General features: G+C 38.3%; 1 protein-coding gene across 2 annotated transcripts in view; it reads right to left on the reverse strand.

Annotated features, from left to right (window-relative positions):
* The window catches only part of ppp1r13bb (protein phosphatase 1, regulatory subunit 13Bb), a 96,535-nt gene that overhangs the window by 55,919 nt on the left and 21,131 nt on the right, over positions 1 to 19,485 (reverse strand). For both annotated transcript variants that reach the window (XM_080202591.1, XM_080202590.1), the window contains exons 2-4: positions 18,063 to 18,210; positions 9,942 to 10,061; positions 8,408 to 8,484 (exon numbers count right to left, since the gene is read on the reverse strand). In XM_080202591.1, the coding sequence (XP_080058717.1) occupies positions 8,408 to 8,484; positions 9,942 to 10,061; positions 18,063 to 18,210 (345 nt within the window). The remainder of the gene's footprint in view (positions 1 to 8,407; positions 8,485 to 9,941; positions 10,062 to 18,062; positions 18,211 to 19,485) is intronic.

Raw genomic sequence — 19,485 nt, forward strand, 5'->3', positions numbered from 1 at the left:
GCTCATCTGCAGCTGTAACCCAATCTTAACTGATGTTACCCCTAAACTTAATTTTTCTACTGCACCCCTGATTGGCCTCCTACATTCTATTCACCATAAATTGAAGTAGCCTAAAATCATTGCCCATGTCCTAACTTCTACCAAATCCCACTCACCCATTACTTCATGCTCCAATACCGCCATTCATTTGTGCCTGATTAAGCAACACCTCACTTTTAAAATCTCTCTCTATCTCTTACCTCCTCCATCTCTACAACCTCCAAAATATCTGCATTCCCACAATTCTGGTCTGTTGACATGCCCAAATTTTACCACTGGTGGCCATGTCTTCACTTGTTACTCCCAAACCTCCTTGTCTTTCTCATCCTTGTTGACACTCCTTAGAACTGCTACTTCGTCTGCCCAAATATCCCTTTACATGGCTTAATGTCAAATTTTGTTTGTTAACACTTCTGTGAAGAATCGTGAATCTTTTACTACATTGAAGGTATGGTAGAAGCTTCTATGTTGTTGAAAATTAAATTTGACACCTTGGAGACTGGACCCAATGTAGGTCAGCAGGACAGGGTTTTGGAAAAAGAAATTCACAGCAAGGTCAGCCAAGAGAATTGGAATAGCTGAAAGACAAAAAGCCACTGATGAGCAAAATTTTATTTTGATAAAATATGTGGTTGTGGCGGGATGGGGACAGGCAATGTTACAAAGGTAGAGGTGGACAGTCATTGTGAAGAAAAAGATATGGGGTCAGATGCTCAGCTAGAGTTGGGCACCACGTTTACAAACAGTGTGGCTAGAGGCAGTGACGAAACAGCAACTCTGCCATCTGAAAAAAGGCAAATCAGCAAAGCATAATGTTTTGGGAATGTTGCATAAATGTCAGAATGGTTACATGCTAAGTGGGCCTGAGCTTTGTGAATCAACGACAGAAGTGCTACCAGCTAAGTCAACGTGACAAACTGCGAAGATTTTCACAATGTGTGTCTCACAGATAAACATATTTATTTTAAGAAACAAGAATCTATTTTCTGCGAATATTTTGTTAAAGTTCAAATGTTACATAATATGCGAATGAAACTATAAATTTCATTTCATAGGAAATGTTCGAAATTGACATTTATGATGTGCAAGAATGATGGTTTGGAAACATGTAGACATGTTTATTTTTAAGAGTGAATCAGTTTAAGTTTCTAAACCACAAAGGATAACGATCATAGTTAATGAATAACATTAGGCTCATCTTTATGAAGCTGCAGAAAAAAAGACTTTAAAGTGAACATGTTATAAGCTTACTGCTCTGACAATGGACAACGAGCTGAAAAACATGTTGAACTTGCAACTGAAGCAGCTGTGATTTAAGAATCAACTTATTACATGTAAACTCAAAGAAGGGCAGTTCCCTTGAAAATTCTTCAATCAAAAAATAAAACACTGTATAAATTTAAACTCACACAATGTAACAAATAGCAATTTGTTTGTTGGAAGAGTTTAGTTGTTTTCAGTGGAGCGCCATTTGAAACTAGACAAAATTCAAAAAGGAAAATCTTTTTTGTAGCTCAACAAATTAGTCCAAATCTTCCAGTCCATGTCGAAACCATTGCATCTGACGCTGATCAGATTTCTATGCCCTTACCTGGCTGCATTTAAAAGGACCTAACTTGTGAATGGGGATGAAGTCCAGAATCATGTATTGCATATATCATTCGGCCAGTTCTCAAAGTGTTTTTCTGATGGCTGCTTAAATTAATAGCAATCCGTAGTCAATACAAACATTTTCACATTCCACTGCTGCATCATTTAGATGAGCAATTAATTTATAGAGACGGGGAATATGAAAGTGTGTGTATTAGCTACATTCTAGTGTTAATTGAGAATTATATTTTCTATAATTTTGCAGATTTCTTGTTTCCAATGTGACAGCACACTGCCTTTAAGAAATATATTTTAATCATGTTCCTTTGCAGGATTTTGTTAACATTATGTATATGACTGGCATCTTTTATTGCTGCTGAAGCAGTATAATTAATATAACGTTGATTCTAATCTGGACTAATGCAGTGTTCTGGGGTTTTATGGTCCTTTGGGGATTGCTGAGCAGAGCTTGATTTGGGAATATTGTCAGGTCAGGTGACATGCCTTGGGACAAATTTTTTTTGAAAACATAAAAATCCAATTTTTAGTTCCATTTCTCAGTTGTTGTTCAAAGCTGGTAGAAGAAGGCAGTGTCTGTCTGTCTCTCTCAAGGCTTGCTGAAAGTTTGAGGACTGGGAGGCCTCAGATTTAATCCAACACTCAAAGGACCAATTCACAGCAAGGGTTAAAAAGCTCAAAATCTAGCATCACATGAGCATTGTTCCTGTGCTAAGTCTGGAGAACGCTGTATGTCTGTGGGATAGTGTTTACAACTTGGAACAACATAGATAGCAAGGAATATACGGCGATATGTTTAAATCTTGTAATTGGTAAAAGTTATGGTAATTCTTCTTTGTTATATTTTAACTATGCTCTTAAATAAACTTTGTTTGATAAAAGATTCCTGGTGGACCACTTGAATCATACCTTCAGTGAAACATCTTATGCTCACCCATGCCAAAATAAAAATGCAAAACTGAAGATCTAGGCTAGCTTCATGAAATACCTTGGAGTTTATGACCTGGGTCTGTTTGTCAGTGAAGCAGTATGGCAATATATGTTTGTCAGTGAAGCAGTATGGCAATATATGTTTGTCAGTGAAGCAGTATGGCAATATATGTTTGTCAGTGAAGCAGTATGGCAATATATGTTTGCCAGTGAAGCAGTATGGCAATATATGTTTGTCAGTGAAGCAGTATGGCAATATATGTTTGTCAGTGAAGCAGTATGGCAATATATGTTTGTCAGTGAAGCAGTATGGCAATATATGTTTGTCAGTGAAGCAGTATGGCAATATATGTTTGTCAGGTGAAGCAGTATGGCAATATATGTGTATGACACACAGATTTTTAGATTTTTCCAAAATGCTGAGCCTATTAAGCTAGTGTTTATAGTACTGAATTAACAACCCAAAAGTCATGATCTCAAACAAATTTGCTAATTTGTGGTTGAAACCATAATGATACTAGATTATGATAAGATCCAAATGGTCTACATGTGTTTAAAAAAGCTTAAGTCTAACCCCCAAGTACAGGCAATAAAACACACTGATTTTATACCATTGAACAACTATACCCACATCCTGGACTCTTTCACCTTCTGTTGGGAAAAATATATAAGAGTCCAAAAACACGTACCAACTGACACAAGAACAGCTTCTTTCCTGCTATCATATCATATATTAAGCTAATTTTTCTCTTCAGCCTATCTGAAAATGCAACACTATCTTCTGCACCCTATCTTTTCCTTCTCCTTTATGTACTCTGAGTAGTATATTTCGTCTGTATAACATGCAGTGTACATTTTCTACAAGATACACAGCAGGAACTCATCAAGCTTCTTCAGGCAGCAGCTTCCAAGCCTACAACCACGACCATCTAAAAGGACAAGGGCATAGTAACAACACTATCGAGAAATTCCTCTACAAGATGCTCATCACCCTGACGTAGAAGTGTACCACAATTCCTTCACAGTTGTTGGGTGAAATTCCTAGAACTCCCTCCCTAACAGCAATTAGTGTGAACCTACATCATAGGGACTGCAGAGGTTCAAAAAGGCATTGCACCATGACCTTCTCAAGGGCAATTAGGGATGTGCAATAAATGCTGGGTTAGCTAGAGACATCCACATCTCAAGAATGCATGAAAACAAAATCAAGTGATCAGGTTTACTAGTCAATTTTCAACTGCATTTCATTAAGAAAGTTAAGATGATTGATCACAAATAGTTAATAGGTCTGTACAGAAGATAGAACAGATTTCAATCTAATTCCATCCAGTGCACGCAGCTCTGAAAATAATAGAGCCTGTTCTTTTAAAATTTATTCTTTCATGGGATGTGTAGCAACGGCAAGGTCAGCATTTGTTACCCATCCCCAATCATCTTTGAACTGAATGTCTTGCTCAGCCATTACAGAGGACAGTTGAGAGTCAACCACATTGCTGTGGGTCTGAAGTCACACGTAGGTCATTAGTAAAGCAGATAGGTTTTAATAACAATTGATGATGGTTCACAGTCACCATCACTAAGACTAGCTTTTTAATTCCAGATTTTATTAACTGAATCGAAATTCACCAGCTGTCATGGTGAGATTTGAATCCATGTCCCCAGAGCATTAGCCTCAGCCTCTGGATTACTAGTCTTGTGACAATGCTACTGTTTCCTCGAAATTTATGTATTGCTAAAACTAAATAAGTGATCACGAATTTAAAAGTGCATGAGGCTCTTGCAATATTCGAGGATCGATGGAAATGATTACTGGAAGAAATAGAGAAACACCGAAAAGAAACTGCACAATTTCAAATTCCAAAAATGCAATAATTTCACTGCCAAATATATCCTTGTATGGCAGAAAAAAACTCAACATTAGGTTGAAGAGCAGAGTTGGTTATTTACGTCCTGTATTGGTCAGGCAATTCATTCATTTAATTTACTATCAAGCTAAGCATTATGTTTAACACCGCACACTATTCAGATTCATTTCTGCATCAATGCTTGTCAATCCTTTGCTCATGATCTGCAATTCAAGATATTTGTAATGTACCGATATTCTCTATCTGTCATGCTCAAACCCAAAGTTGATCACCTCTCAATTCCCCATACAGAAATCCATTTGTAATGGTGTTATTCCATCGTTATTCTGGATGTTGCCCCTTGGTAACTTCCCATTCACAAAATGTACTGGGCCTCTTAGTTAAGTGCCACTGGCAAAGTTAGATATGAAACAATCCATTCCTGCATTGAAGCCACGAACATGTACAGTGAAAAGCTGAGGCTTCAGCACCAGTCCCTGAGGAACACCACCTGCTAGGTATGATTATTTTAATCCATCTGTCTCCCAACCTCTCAACCAGGAGCCAACTCATTTCACAAGGTTACTTGCATGGAAACATAAAAAGCAGTAGGCCATTCTGCCCTTCAGGCCTGCACTATCATTCACTATGTTTATGGGTGACCATCCAACCCAGTAACATGTTTCCACTTTGACCCCCTCCCCTGCCCCCCCATATCCTTGGATCTCTTTAGCCCCAGGAGTTATTAACTCCTCCTTTAAAACATACAATGTTTTTGCCTCAACTACTTGTGCGGCAGAAAATTCCACAAGCTCACCAAGTTTAAAGTTTATTTATTAGTGTCACAAATAGCCTTACAGTAACAGTGCAATGAAGTTACCTTGAAAATCCCCAAGTCGCCATACTCCAGCACCTGATCAGCTACACTGACGGAGAATTTAGCATAGCCAATGCATCTAACCAGCACATCTTTCGGACTTTGGGAGGAAACTGGAGCATCCAGAGGAAACTCACGCAGACACAGGAGAACATGCAGACTCTGCATAGTGACCGAAGCCAGGAATCGAACCCGGGTCCCTGGCACAGTGAAACAGCTATGCTACCCACTGTGCCACCATACTCACCACTCTCCAAGTGAAGAAGTTTCTCGTCATTTCAATCCTAAATAGCTTTCCCATATCCTTAAACCGTTAACCCTGGTTCTGAACTCCCCTGCCATCAGGAACATCCTTCCTGCATCTATGCTGACTCATCCTGTTAGAATTTTATTGGTTTCTTCTAGTTTCGAGGAGTTCATTCTTCTAAACTCCAGCAAATATAATTCTAATCGATTCAATCTCCTCGTACGTCTCTCCCTGCCATCCCAGGAATCAGTCTGGTAAATCTTCTCTGCATTCCCTCCATATCAAGATAATCCTTCCTGAGATAAGGAGGCCAAAACCGCACAGTTTTTCAGGTGTAGTCTCACCAAGCCCCTGTATATCTGCAGTAAGACATCCCTATTCCTGTACTCAAATCCTCTTGTCTTGAAGGCCAACATACTTACTGATGTATAAGGACATCCAGGTCTTGTTGCACGTTCCCTTTTCTCAATCTACAGCCATCTATATAATAATCTATCTTCTTGTTTTTGCTATTGAAGTGGATAGCCCCACATTTCTCCACGTTATACCGCATCCGCTATGCATTTGCCCACTCACTAAACTTGTCCAAATCACACTGATTCCTCCTCACTGCTCACCCTCACACTTTGTTTTGTGTCATCTGCAAACTTGGAGATATTCCATAGAACTGCTAAAGTGCAGAAGTAGCTCATTCAGTCCACTGAGTCTACAATGACTCTCCAACAGAGTATCTAATCCAGGCCCGCACCCCTATCCTATCCCCGTAACCCCACGCATTTACCATGGTTAATCTACCCAGCCTACACAACTCCATGTGCTAAGGGACAATTTAACACAGCCAATCCACTTAACCTCAAAATCCCTACAGTACAAAAGGAGGCCATTCGGCCCACTGAGTCTGCACCAATTTCATCCCACCCAGGCCCCACCCTTGTAAGCTCATACATTGACCCTGCTAATCCCCTGGCACTAGGGTGAATTTAGCATGGCCAATCAACCCAGTCACACATCTTTGGACAGTGGGAGGAAACCCACACGGGTATGAGAGAACGTGCAAACTCTACGCAGTCACCCAAGGCTGGAATTGAACCCAATCCCTGGCACTGAGGCAGCAATGCTAACCACTGTGCCAGTGCTGCCCTTACTACATTTAGTTCCCTCATTTAAATCATTAAATACACATTGTGGATAACTGGAAATTTTTTTAAACAAAAGCAAGCTTACGTTAAGACTGCAACGAAGTTATGGTGAAAATCCCCTAGTTGCCACACTCCAGCGCCTGTTCAGGTACACTGAGGGAGAATTCAGCATAGTCAATGTACCTAATCAGCATGTCTTTCGGACTGTGGGAGGAAGGAGCATCTGGAGGAAGCACACACAGACACAAGAAAACATGCAAATTCTGCACGGTGTCCTAGGCTGGGAATTGAACCTGGGTCCCTGGTGCTGTGAGGCCGCTGTGCTAACCACTGTGCTGCCCCAGATCCTTGTCGTACCTCACTAGTCAGTCTGTCACTTGGAAATTCCATCTCAATATACTACCCCAATCCCATGCACTTTAATTTTACAAGCTAATTTCTTATGTTGACCCAGGAGGCTCATAAGAATGATCCCAGGAATGAAAGGTTTGTCATATGAGGCGTGGTTAAAGAGTCTGGGTCTATATGTGATGGGGATTTAGAAGGATGAGGTGGCATCTAATTGAAACTGACAAAATACAGAGGCCTAGATAGAGTGGACATGGAGAGGATGTTTCCGCTAGACTAGAACACAAGGACACAATCTCAGAGTGAAGATATGCTCCTTTAAAACTGAGGTAAGGAGGAATTTCTTCAGTCAGAGGGTTGTGAATTTATGGAACTCAATGCCATAGAGGCTGTGGAGATCAGGTCATTGAGTGTCTTTAAGAAGAGATAGATAGGTTCTTGATCAACAAGAGGATCAAGGGTTATGGGGAAAGGCAGGAAAATGGGGATGAGAATCGTATCAGCCATGATTGAATGGCAGAGCAGACTCAAATGGGCCAAATGGCCTAATTTTGCTGCTATATCTTCTGGACTTATGGTCTTGTCAAAAGCCTTCTGAAAGTCCAAAATGAACCACATCCACTGCTTTCCCACATTAACTTTACTGGTTAATCTTCAAAGGATTCCAGTAGATTTGTCAAGCATGCTTTTCCTTTTGTAAATCCATGCCGACTCTGTCTGACCTTCTCATTGTTTTCCAAGTGCTCTGCTATTAAATCTTTTGTAATTGATTCTAGCATTTTCCGCACTAGCAACGTCAGGTTGACTGGTCCATAATTCCCTGTTTTCTCTCTATCTTCCTTTTCAAATGGTGGGGTTACATTCCTCCAATCCGTATGAACTGTTTGAGGGTATAGTCTATCCAGTACCACAGATACTTATTTTTTGCAAACAAACTATTGTAGGGAATTTTATCAAATGGCTTTTAAAGTTCATATAATTAATATGCACAGATAATCAACTATCCACCATGCTGGTGACCTGTTTAAAAATGAATTAGGATGCAGACATTGCTAGGACGCAGCAAATGAGCAACAGTTGGGTATTGCACAGGTGCAAGTTGAATTTTTGCTCATGGCCAATATTGATGCACATGATGGGCGCACACTAGAAATGATCCTCATCCTATTGTGGTTAATAGTAAGATGTTCAAGTACAACAAGCTGTGGTTGCACAATGGAATCATATTTCTTGCTCTTGACTGTCACATCCTCAGTGTAGATAGATTGAACACAAATTGGAAGAATCTGAATATAGAAAAGAAAGCTAAACAATGGGTTAAGCAGCACACATGCATTCAATGAAATTAAGAACAAAAAATGAAGAAACTGCATACCCCATTTTCAAAACGCTTGTCTGTAGATAGGTTTATTCCATTCCATCTGTTTAATTGATCTTGAGACTGACGTACATCTGCAAAAGCAAACCGAAGTTTATTTTAAAATGTGCTTAGTTAAATTCAAGTAAAATAAATGATGCATACATCAAACTATAGATGTGGTGATTACGTGTTTGACTTTATTCCAAGAGCAAGAAATATGATTTATTCCTTAATATCAAAAATTGTATTATTGTCCACGGAAAGGACAGTAAGTCTCAAGTCCTCATGTGGTTTCACATTCACCACACAGGGTATACTATATAGCCAGGTGTTATTGTTTATTACTGGAGTACATTAACTGCTGCCAAGGCTGTCCTCCCATTGTGATTCACAAACTGCACCCATGCTCTCTTATCTCCGAGCTGGAGGACTGTGGGTTTGAGTTCAACCAGTCCTAACACTAAAGTGCAGAAATGAAACAACTGCTACATGATCATAGGCACAGTATTTCACACGAGCTATCAAACCAGTTTGGTCCAGTTACTTAAATTTATAGTGAAGTTCCCATGGTATTTTTGGAAGACCAGCAAATAGAGTAAGATGTTACAAAAACTGAAGTTCATTATTTTTAATGAAAATGACAGCATAAGGACATGACAACTCATGTTCAAACTAGCATGAAGTGAAATGAGAAAATTCTCCATTGTACAAAATGATCAGCATTTAGAATTAACTTTCAAATGAGAATAGTCTGAAATCACTTAAGGAACAACTAGATGCAACAACTGCCACATTATAGGCTCTTTCTGAATAGCCGCCTCTAAATTGACTCCTTTATTTGTCTCAACACTGGGTTGGTTATAATGGAGTTTGAATTTTAATAAGTGGTGGTATTGCCAATTCAATATATATTATGTATACTTAACTGTGTATAGCTCTGTGAGAAATAAGGTCAAATGACCTTCCTTAACCCTCAGCACCTTGTGATTTTACTTTGTGGCATAATTATGAGGTGTTTCTTTATGATCTGCAACCCATTTTCCACTCCACCCAATTTTCCTTCCCATCTACTTTAAAGGAAAAATTAAGAACAGGCTCATTGGCACCACCACTGATCAATTTCACCCCCAAAACACTGAAATGTGGTCTTTTAAAAATACCACGCAATGGAAATAGAATTTGATCTCCTGTACCTGCAGTTCCAATGATTAGGCCTTCTCATATGAAGTGCACTGCCTAAAAGTGTAGTGGAATCAAATTCAATAATAATTTTCATTTACAGAACTATGGGGAAAGAACAGGGGAATGGAACTACTCGAATAGGATTTTCAAAGATCTGCCATAGGCACAACAGGCTGAGTGACCTCTGCCCATGCTGTTTACTTCCACAATTGGGAATTCTTTATAGCAATCAGCATTTTCATACAGTACTTCTGAACCTGCAAACAGCTCCACAAATAAATCCCTTCAGAGAATTAAAATGGTCCAGGTCCTGACATGCATATTTTATTCATAATTCATAAGACTGAAAAAACAATGTTTTACTTGCTTTGTTCACTATTTTCATTGGGTGAATCCTCATGACGGAGAAAGAATTTCACTTCTTCCCTCCGAGGTCCCCACTTCTGCAAGTGCTCATACATCATATGGTCAGATGGAATGGCACGCTCTGTCAAAGAAACAAAATGTTACCTCTCTACACATCACAACATCAATTTGTGTCTCATTATTCAAAAGTAAATAAAATGCCAGAGATAATAACCTACATACGCTTTGACATGCTACAAAACAGTCTTTTTAATAGTCTATTACAATAAATTAACAGGTAACAATCCAAATCATATGGTTTTAATGACACAATGAACTGGACTCTTAAAATTCACTGCTGCACTTCACTGACTTTAAACTAATAATGTTTTTCAGGTCACGGTGTGTACAGATGGATCAAAGGATAAATTAGTAAATGGTGATTTGAACTCGAAAATATATAGCGACATGGAACTGCCATCAATATTTTTCTTCAAGAAGAATGTACAAGAAAAGAGAGTCAAGAAAGTGCACAGGAGCAAGAGAAAGTGCATGAAAAACTGACTCCATGTGGGCACGTGAAAGATCAAAACAAGAAAGATAGACAATGTAAAAAGGTCCTACATGTTTGGTTTGGGCTGACTTTTCTTACAGTATAAAATGTGATTAGGTGGACTTGGAAGGGAAAATAGTCCGTAAATGAAGGAAATAAGTGGACCAAATAGACAGAAATTGTGTTATATTGTGTTGGATGAATTGGAGTATTAAGAACATAAGAAATAGGAGCAGGAGTAGGCCATCTAGCCCTTCGAGCCTGCCCCGCCATTCAATAAGATCATGGCTGATCTGTCGTGGCTCAGTTCCACTTTCCCGCCCTCTCCCCATAACCCTTAATCCCCTCTCTTATCAAGAACCCATCAACCCGCTTCTTAAAAATATTTAGCGAGGCAGCCTCCACCACTTCAACGGGCAGAGAATTCCAGAGATTCACCACCCTTTGAGTGAAGAAGTTCCTCCTCAACTCCGTTCTAAACCGCCTCCCCTTTATCTTGAGGCTGTGCCCCCTAGTCCTACTGTCTTTTTTGAGCGGGAGGAGTCTCTCCACCTCTATCCTATCCATCCCATTCATCATCTTATACGTCTCAATGAGATCTCCCCTCATTCTTCTAAACTCTAACGAGTACAAGCCTAGTTTATTCAGCCTCTCCTCATAGCTCAATCCCCTCAACTCCGGTATCAGCCTAGTAAACCTCCTCCGCACTCCCTCCAGGGATGTTGTTTAACATGAATATTGCAAGGAGTAAATTGACTCCTCTATTTGTCTCACCACTGGGTTGGTTATAATGGAGTTTGAAAGTTAACAAGTGGTGATATTGCCAATTCAGTATATGTTATATATACTTAACTGTATGTAGCTCTGTGAGAGAAATAAGCCAGCTAAATTCCTTAAGTTATCACTGAATTATTTTTGTTAAAACTCTTTTGGGTTAAGTTGCAACAATTAACAAAATGTTTAAAATGTACTAATATGTCCAACTGCACACTAATGCATAAACAATGCACAATCAACCTGCCAACTCCCACACTCCCCACTACTGCCGCCCACTTGCAAGAAAAGTTACTCTGCAGAATATCAGATCTTAAAAACTTGGCTAAGTAAAAAATAAAAAGTAAAATCAGAAAAAAAATACACGGACTATTTTGATGTTTGTTGACAGATGAAGGGTCATTTTTCACAGTAGCTTCTGGTATTTGGGTTTCTCATGGAGCGGACACGGGTGGTTGATTCTCATTTCCCTTGTACCAGTGGTTGATTCAGAATCTCTTTTAGGAACTTATGGTTTGCAGCAATAAGGTTTTCTGGTGGGTTTTCAAATCACAAACAGCTCAACTTTGGTAGAAGAGATTTCAGAGGGGAGGGGGCAGCGCTCTGTTGGGCTGTTGCGCCTCTGGCAGTCTCTCTGACTGCTTGTTCAAATCTAGGAGATTTCACATCCAAGAAATGGGTCATACAACTTCTCTCTGGTTTCAATCTAAGCCAACTTTGCCACTGTCATTTGAGAGCACCATAGACTCTGTCCTCATAAAGCAGCTTTTATTGTTCACAAATATATTTATAGCTTTTGCTGCCAATCTCCTTTGGAAGTGTTACTTTCTACAAGTTCTCTGTGGTAACATACGTTCAATGATAACATTATCAGTCAATATATTCTATACAATGCATCTTTATAAATTAGCAGTTTGAGGTACTGATAAATAGTTGAGAGAATTCATCCATGGCAAAAAGTATGATTTTAGCTTGGATGAAGTAATTGCTACATTCATCCAACATTATTATAGTTACGTAGCTTTTCCTGCCTGGCTGATGCTCCATAACTTTGGCAGCGAAAAAAATATTTTTATTAAGCGTTTCCATTTCATTGAGGTAGCATCAAATCAACCTACACCAAATCTGTTCTGAAACGCTGCTCAAGTTTTGACAACTGTGACAAATGGCATCACAGCAGCTAAGACAATCCACCACATTCTGAAGCAACGAACATTTTAAACAAAACAACCATCAACAATTGGATAATAAATAAATTCACCTTATTACCCAGTGTTAACAGATCCCTTAAAAAACAAATTCCAGGATCTAGATACACTTCTGTACTAATAATAGCAGACTGTTCTTTTTTGGGCCATACCTTCAGTACTATGTTTGATTCAAATTTGCACATTAGTTTTTGAGATTTATTGTTTCCAAACAGACTAACAGGTGAAAACATCATCTCCATGTCATCCAAACGTGGTGGAACAAACCTCCAAAAATATTTGAAAAGCATGGTGACCTCAACATCAATTAATTGTGGCAAGATGGTACATGTACAAATTTTATTTGAATAAGAATATGGGCTGTGGATTTCTGAATGAGTCATGATTTATAGGTAATAGAGATGGGGAGCAAATGTGGAGGCTATTGAAAAGTCACCATGGTAGATGGTTTCTGCATAAAGGCAAGAGTGGCAAGTAGAGACAGAGGCAGGCAATGTTGGAGAAGGACTATGATCATAGCAATGAAATAGATGCAGAAAAGGAAAGCTCAAGATTGAATGATTTGACAAGTTTCTGCACCCAAAAAGCCAAGTTAAATTGAGCTTGAGAGTTCACACAACTCAATCAGACGCAACGCAGGTCACTGCTAGCCAGTTAGCAATAAAATGGATATTGAAAAAAAGAGCATAAAATGTATTTTTCCTAGCTCACAGAAATAATAACATTTCTTTGAACTTGCCAAGAGGATCAAAATCTTTATACTAGTGTTAATAATTTAACCTCAAAAGAATAATTTTATTTTCAGCAAAAAACATGGCAATGTTCACTCATGAATTAAAAATGAGCTGTAAGCTTTTTCTTAAATACATGGTCAGTGCAGTAAAAGATGATTTGTAGTGCTGATCTGTAGTTACTGCAATGCAGTGCTTTGATGTAGAAGTTGCTCACTCTCCTCCTCCAAAGTTTCAACAGCTTGCTGTAAATATTTTTAAAACTGAAAACGTGAAATTAATGCTTCCCTGGTAAAGAAATTAAATATTTTGTCCACTGCATAATTAGTACAATGTACAGAATAGCACAGGGGAAGCAGTGGGGTAGTGTCACTGGACTAGTAACCAGGATAATGCTCTGGATTCAAATCCCACCATGGCAGATGGAAAAATTTGAATTCAATAAAAATCTGGAATTAGAAATCTAACTGTGACCATGAAACCATTGTCAATTGTTGTCAAACCCCATCTGGTTCACTAATGTCCTTGAGGGAAGAAAATCTGCCATCCTTACCTAGTCTGGCCTATATGTGACTCCACATCCACAGCAATGTGGTTGACTCTTAAATACTCTCTAAGATGGCTTAGCTAGCCACATAGTCCAAGGGCTATTAGGGATGGGCAATAAATGCCGGCCCAGCCAGTGACGCCCACATCTCTTGAATGAATTTTAAAAAATTGTTGGAATAACATTCTGCCCGGCAGAAAACAGTAGATACACAATTATCCACCAGGAAAACAGCTTTAAAAAAAACACTGAAGGTAGACAAGGGAAATCTTTCAGCTGATTACATAACAACTGCCCATGAGCAGTTTTATTTTTGAAAATTTCAAAAACTGAAATGTGTCACCTGAAACTGAAATAACAAAATAATAGTGTTGATCTGCCAATATGCAATCTGTCGCCATTCAACATACTGTGGTTGGACTTAATTCCATTAATACAATTATTCAAAACACCAGCATCCAATGAGTGATGTTCTTGAAGCCTACTAACCAATTTTGTTTATATAAACAATACATTAATATAATAGCAGAACAAAATATCATTTGGTATGAGATCAATGAACTGAACTCTGGGAATCTAGTCTAGTTAGTCTTAAGCATGTAATTCTTTAAGGCGGCAAATTAAATCTAACCTTTGTTTCTTCCAATTACTTTCAAACTTATCAGTTGGAGGAAGCCACATACAATTGCAGCAACATTTAAGCTACCTAGTTTAAGCACAACCTCTTGCTCTCTCCCCAAGCACTGTGGATGGACCTACACCTCAGGGACTGGAGGGGCAACTTACCACCACCTTCTAAAGGGCCATAAGGGATGGGAAATAAATGCTGGTTTAGTCAGCAAAGCCCACATCCCATAAATAAACTTAAAAAGTTCCACTTTTGAAGCAATGTTTTAGATTTAGCAATCGTTTATAACAGAGAATTCCACAATCTAACCATCGCCAGTGCTTAAAATCCCACCTACCTTTGAGATAAATTTGCATCCTTGCTACTGTAATCATTTCTTACACTATGTAGGATATAAGACCACACATTATTTAAATACTATTTCCATTTTTATTAAGACATTTTGAAAAAGGATTCAGAAACATAATTGGGCATTCAAAATTGTGTACTTGTTTCAGAACTTTTTAATATCAGAAAAAGAATTAACTATTTTGTGTTTATGATTGTGTAATTTAAATTACAATGCCAAATTTTTGGAAAGCTTAAAAAAAAATTAGTATTGGATTTCAGGGCAGACTGACGAAAGGTTCTGACAGACAAGTTAATTAAAAGGGCCCACGTAAATAGCAACTATTTCCAGCTAGTAAACAGATGCTAAATGAATCCAGATTTGTGTGTGAACGTAGGATTTAGGAGAAATAGGCCATTGAACCCTTCAAGCCTGTTTTGCCATTCAACAGGATCATAGTTGATTTGGTTGTGGTCTCAACTACACTTTGTCATCTGCTGCCACCCTCCCACCTTCCCCATTACCCTCGGCTCCCTTATCTATCAAAAATCTGTACAGCTTTGCTTTGAATAAGTTCAATGATGCAGGCTCACTGCTTTCAGGGGGAGAAAATTCCACACTAATGACCTTTTGAGAGGAACAATTTTCTCTTCATCTCCATCTTAAAAAGTAGACCTCATTCTTAAACTCTGTCACCTGGTTCAGGCTTCTCTCAGTATTTGTCAATGTTACCGTGTGGATCATACAGAATAATGGAAAGATAAGAAACATTCAAGAGTGTCTCTTGGGCAAATCCTGTTAGCCAATCTGTATAAAATCATAGAATAGTTACAAACAAGTATTATATAAAAGAAATAACATGGTTTGCTATTATTGAAAAGAAACAGAGGGCTGCACATACAGATATTGTTCATTTGCTTGCTAGGGTTACATATACAACGTATGTCAGGAAATTTAGGACAGATTTATCACAAAAACTAATGTCAATTTGCTACTCCAAACTATTAAAATCATACAAATTCAACCAGAGATGGATTTAACGCTGCTTCTAATTTAGATAGAAACTAATCTAAATGTAGTTAATTTATAATCTAAAATCACCTTGCACCAACAAACATCTTGCTTGTTTACTTCATCTGCTCAACATGAGCCAGTTTCTTTCCTACTGTCAAAAAAGCCTCTGGTTTCCATCATTTTTACATTTTAAAAAACCTTGTCTATCTGCAAATTGTCTAATTTGCACATTTCTAGCGGTGTTTTAAATAAATTCACTCATACTACTGAGGCATATAGTCAAGGTAGGTTCCAGTTTCAATCCATGGTCAAATCAACTGGAGCAATGAATTGCTTTCATCATCCCTGAATACGAGATAAAGAATAAATCAACTAACGATCAGGTTACTAACTGCAATTCACAGAGGCCTCTGCCAAAAAATGAATGTTTCTCAGCAATATGCAAGATGATGAAGGGCTTATCTATAAAACCCTACTCCCAAAGAAAGAGGTATCACTTAGGCAAGTACCGGAGGACTGCTGAGATCACGGGATCATATTCCCATATGAACTACCACCTTCAGATGATCTGAGGAGAAAACTGGAGACCTGTTATATGAATGGGGAATTTCATTCAAACATATTACCTTGCAGTGTGCATTATTTCCATACAGACAAGTTTGATCATTGAAAATATATAACACCACGTATGTCATAGAATCCTACAATATAGAAGAGGCCCTTTGGCCCAGCGAGTCTGCACCAGTAAAACTACACTAATCCCATAGTCTTGAATGTTAGGATACTTCAAACTCATCCACATACTTTTGAAAGGTTCTAAGATATACTGCCTCTATTATCCTCACTCCCACCACCTTCTAGGTGAAAAACACCTTTCCTCAAAACCCCTCTGAACCTCCTGCCCCTCACATTATATCCCCTCATTATTAACCCTTCAACAAAGGGAAACAGATGCTTCCGATCCAACAAGTCTATATCCCTCAATCTTACACATCTCAAGTCAGATCCCCCTCATGCCTTCTCTGGTCTAAGAAAACAACCCCAGCCTAGCTAGCTTCTGTTCATAGCTCAAATACTCGATCTCCAGTAACATCCTGGTGTCCTCTGTATCCGCTCCAGTGCGATCACATCCTTCCTATAGTTGGGCAGCCAGAACTGCACATAGCACTCCAGCTGTGGCCTAAAGTTTTGTACAGTTCCAACATGGCCTCTCTGCTCTTATAATCTATACCACAACTGATAAAGGCAAGTGTCCCTTATGCCTTCCTAACTATCCTATTAACCTGTTGTGTCACCTTGAGGGAGCTGTAGACAAGTACCTCTGTTTCTCTGAGCTTAGTAGTGTTCTACCATTCACTGAGTATTCCCTGTCAAACTCTTTCCAAAGTGCATCATCTCGCACATTTCAAGGTTAAATTCCATCTCCCACAGATCTGCCCATTTGACCAACCCATCGATATCTACCTGCAACTCAAGACCACCTCCTTCATTGTTAACCACCTTGCCAATCTTCGTGTCACCCACAAACTTATCTCCCCACATGTATATGGTGGGTAAAATATGGGAAAGTCCCTTTCCAGCCATCCAAGTCCATATACAAGGACGGCTCAGACCATTTTGTCATCTGACTACCTAAGAAAATAACTTGTCTTTATTCTTCCCCAAATCCAAGATGCTGTTTTATTTTTTGAAAGATTAGTCAAACACTCATTGTAATTTTCATCATGTTAAAAGTGGTTTGATATAATTGTTTTTAGACCACATTTCAGTTATTTTCTTTGTTCGTTGCAAACACTATTGAATTCCCACCCACTGTTTAAGTTACTAGATTTAAGCATATAGATTTAAACATACTAGAGAAAAGGTAACAACATGCCTAATTATTTTTAGTAGACTTCATAAGTATGATACAATAGTAAACAAAAAGTCATAGATGGAATATCAATGCTGCGTTATTTATTATTGAGCATTCATTGCCCATCCCAAAATACTCCCGAGAAGGTGATGACGACTTGTCTTTTTGAACTGCTGCAGTCCATGTGGTACAGTTACACCAAACTGTTGTTAGAAGGATAGCAAGTGGTTTGGAGGGTGCCTTGCAGGTGATGGTTAATATTATTTTTATTGATCAGGTTACATGTCTAATTGAAAAAAGCTGCCACAATTTGGGACTTGTCTAGGCTGAGGAAGCACATGATGATGATTAACGTTTTGGTTACTGACTTTTGTTTGTTTGTCCCTTGTTCCCATTAATCAAAGAATGGTGGTGAGCACACAGTGATGCCTTTTTGGTCTGCACAGACAAAACATTATTATACAATGATATATATCTGATAATGGAAAATGACTGTAACACCTACCATTTCCACGCCACACTTCAGCCAAGTGGCAACCAATTTCACCAGGTTCTTTGCAGAATTCAATAACATCTCGACATGTTGTTTCTGGGGTTATGGGGACTTCTGTTAAACCCTGTTCATTGTTACTCAAGTACACAGTCAGTATCATCTGCAAAAATAACGATATTTCAGACATTAGATTTATCGCATAATCTTTTCCCTATTTGCAAGAGCATTCAAATTTATAGAGTTAAAATGGCCCAGTAAGTAGCGTATGTGAATTGAAAGTACAGAAAAAATGAAATCAGTACACGCTTAAACCAATTTTTAAAGGTCAAAATTGGACTATGGACCTAGCCTACCATACCATCACCTCTGAACAGCTTGTACTCTACTTTTATAGTTTCGTCCCAAATAAAAGTAAAGATGTATTTCTTGTTTAAAAAAATGCCCAGCAACAGCATTTAGCATTTTAATGCAGTAGGAATGCATTTCTCCCTAGCAATATTTTGCAAATGCACAACTATCTCAGTAATATATCAGCAAACATTCAATTCCAACTTAAAGTGTGTCCTGAGAATAAATGTCTGAACCAGATTCAAAGTCTACCAAATTTCCTAGCACCTCTGCACAACGATGAAAAAAAGAGTATAGATTGTTCTTTCATACAGTATACAGATTGTTAATCATAGCACTGACTCATGCCTTTTGTTCTCATCATACACAATTAAATTACATTACTTGTTGAATAACGAAACCACAGATGTTATATTGGATTAGAGCAGTGGTTCTCAAAAAAAAAAATCACAAAAGTGTCTGTTGAATCTAAAAGTAAAAATCTCAATTTGAATTAATTTTATCATTCTGTCCTGTCTTCTCATTTTAAATAATTTTCACCTATTTATTCTATTAAAAAGATTTAGTGGTTGGTGAGTTTATAATACAAAACAAAAAGGAGGCTAACTTGTATTCAATGGAAATTAAAATGAAAATCGGACTAAAATCGACAGCCAAACGCAAGTACCCATTTTATGCCTGGTGGCAAGTTGACCCCAATGTCTTTTGTAACTCAAATGAAAGGGAACAAGAGATGATCAATATTCATTTGTGAATGGTAAAAACATAATATTTGCAGAGGTGTTACCAGAAACAAATACCACTCCTGTTATTTAGTGTCTTCCCAGAGACATATAAATCATTTCAATTGTTTTCCATGAAGGCACAGAATTGCTGCACGTTATACAACAACTTTTAAGGCTGCATACTAATTGAGTTAAAACTAAACTATAATCTACCAACTCTATTAGAATGCACTGCACGCTTCAAGACTACACAAAATGCTGGATTCATCAGAACACTGAAACAACAAAAGGGCCACACACTGTTCAAAATTCTGCGTTGCCAAAGTACACAAAAAACAGTTCATGTTTATCTGGTGACATAA

The sequence above is a fragment of the Carcharhinus amblyrhynchos genome, chromosome 14 (genome assembly GCF_965287045.1).
Source record: "Carcharhinus amblyrhynchos chromosome 14, sCarAmb.v2.hapA, whole genome shotgun sequence".
Classification (NCBI taxonomy): domain Eukaryota; kingdom Metazoa; phylum Chordata; class Chondrichthyes; order Carcharhiniformes; family Carcharhinidae; genus Carcharhinus; species Carcharhinus amblyrhynchos.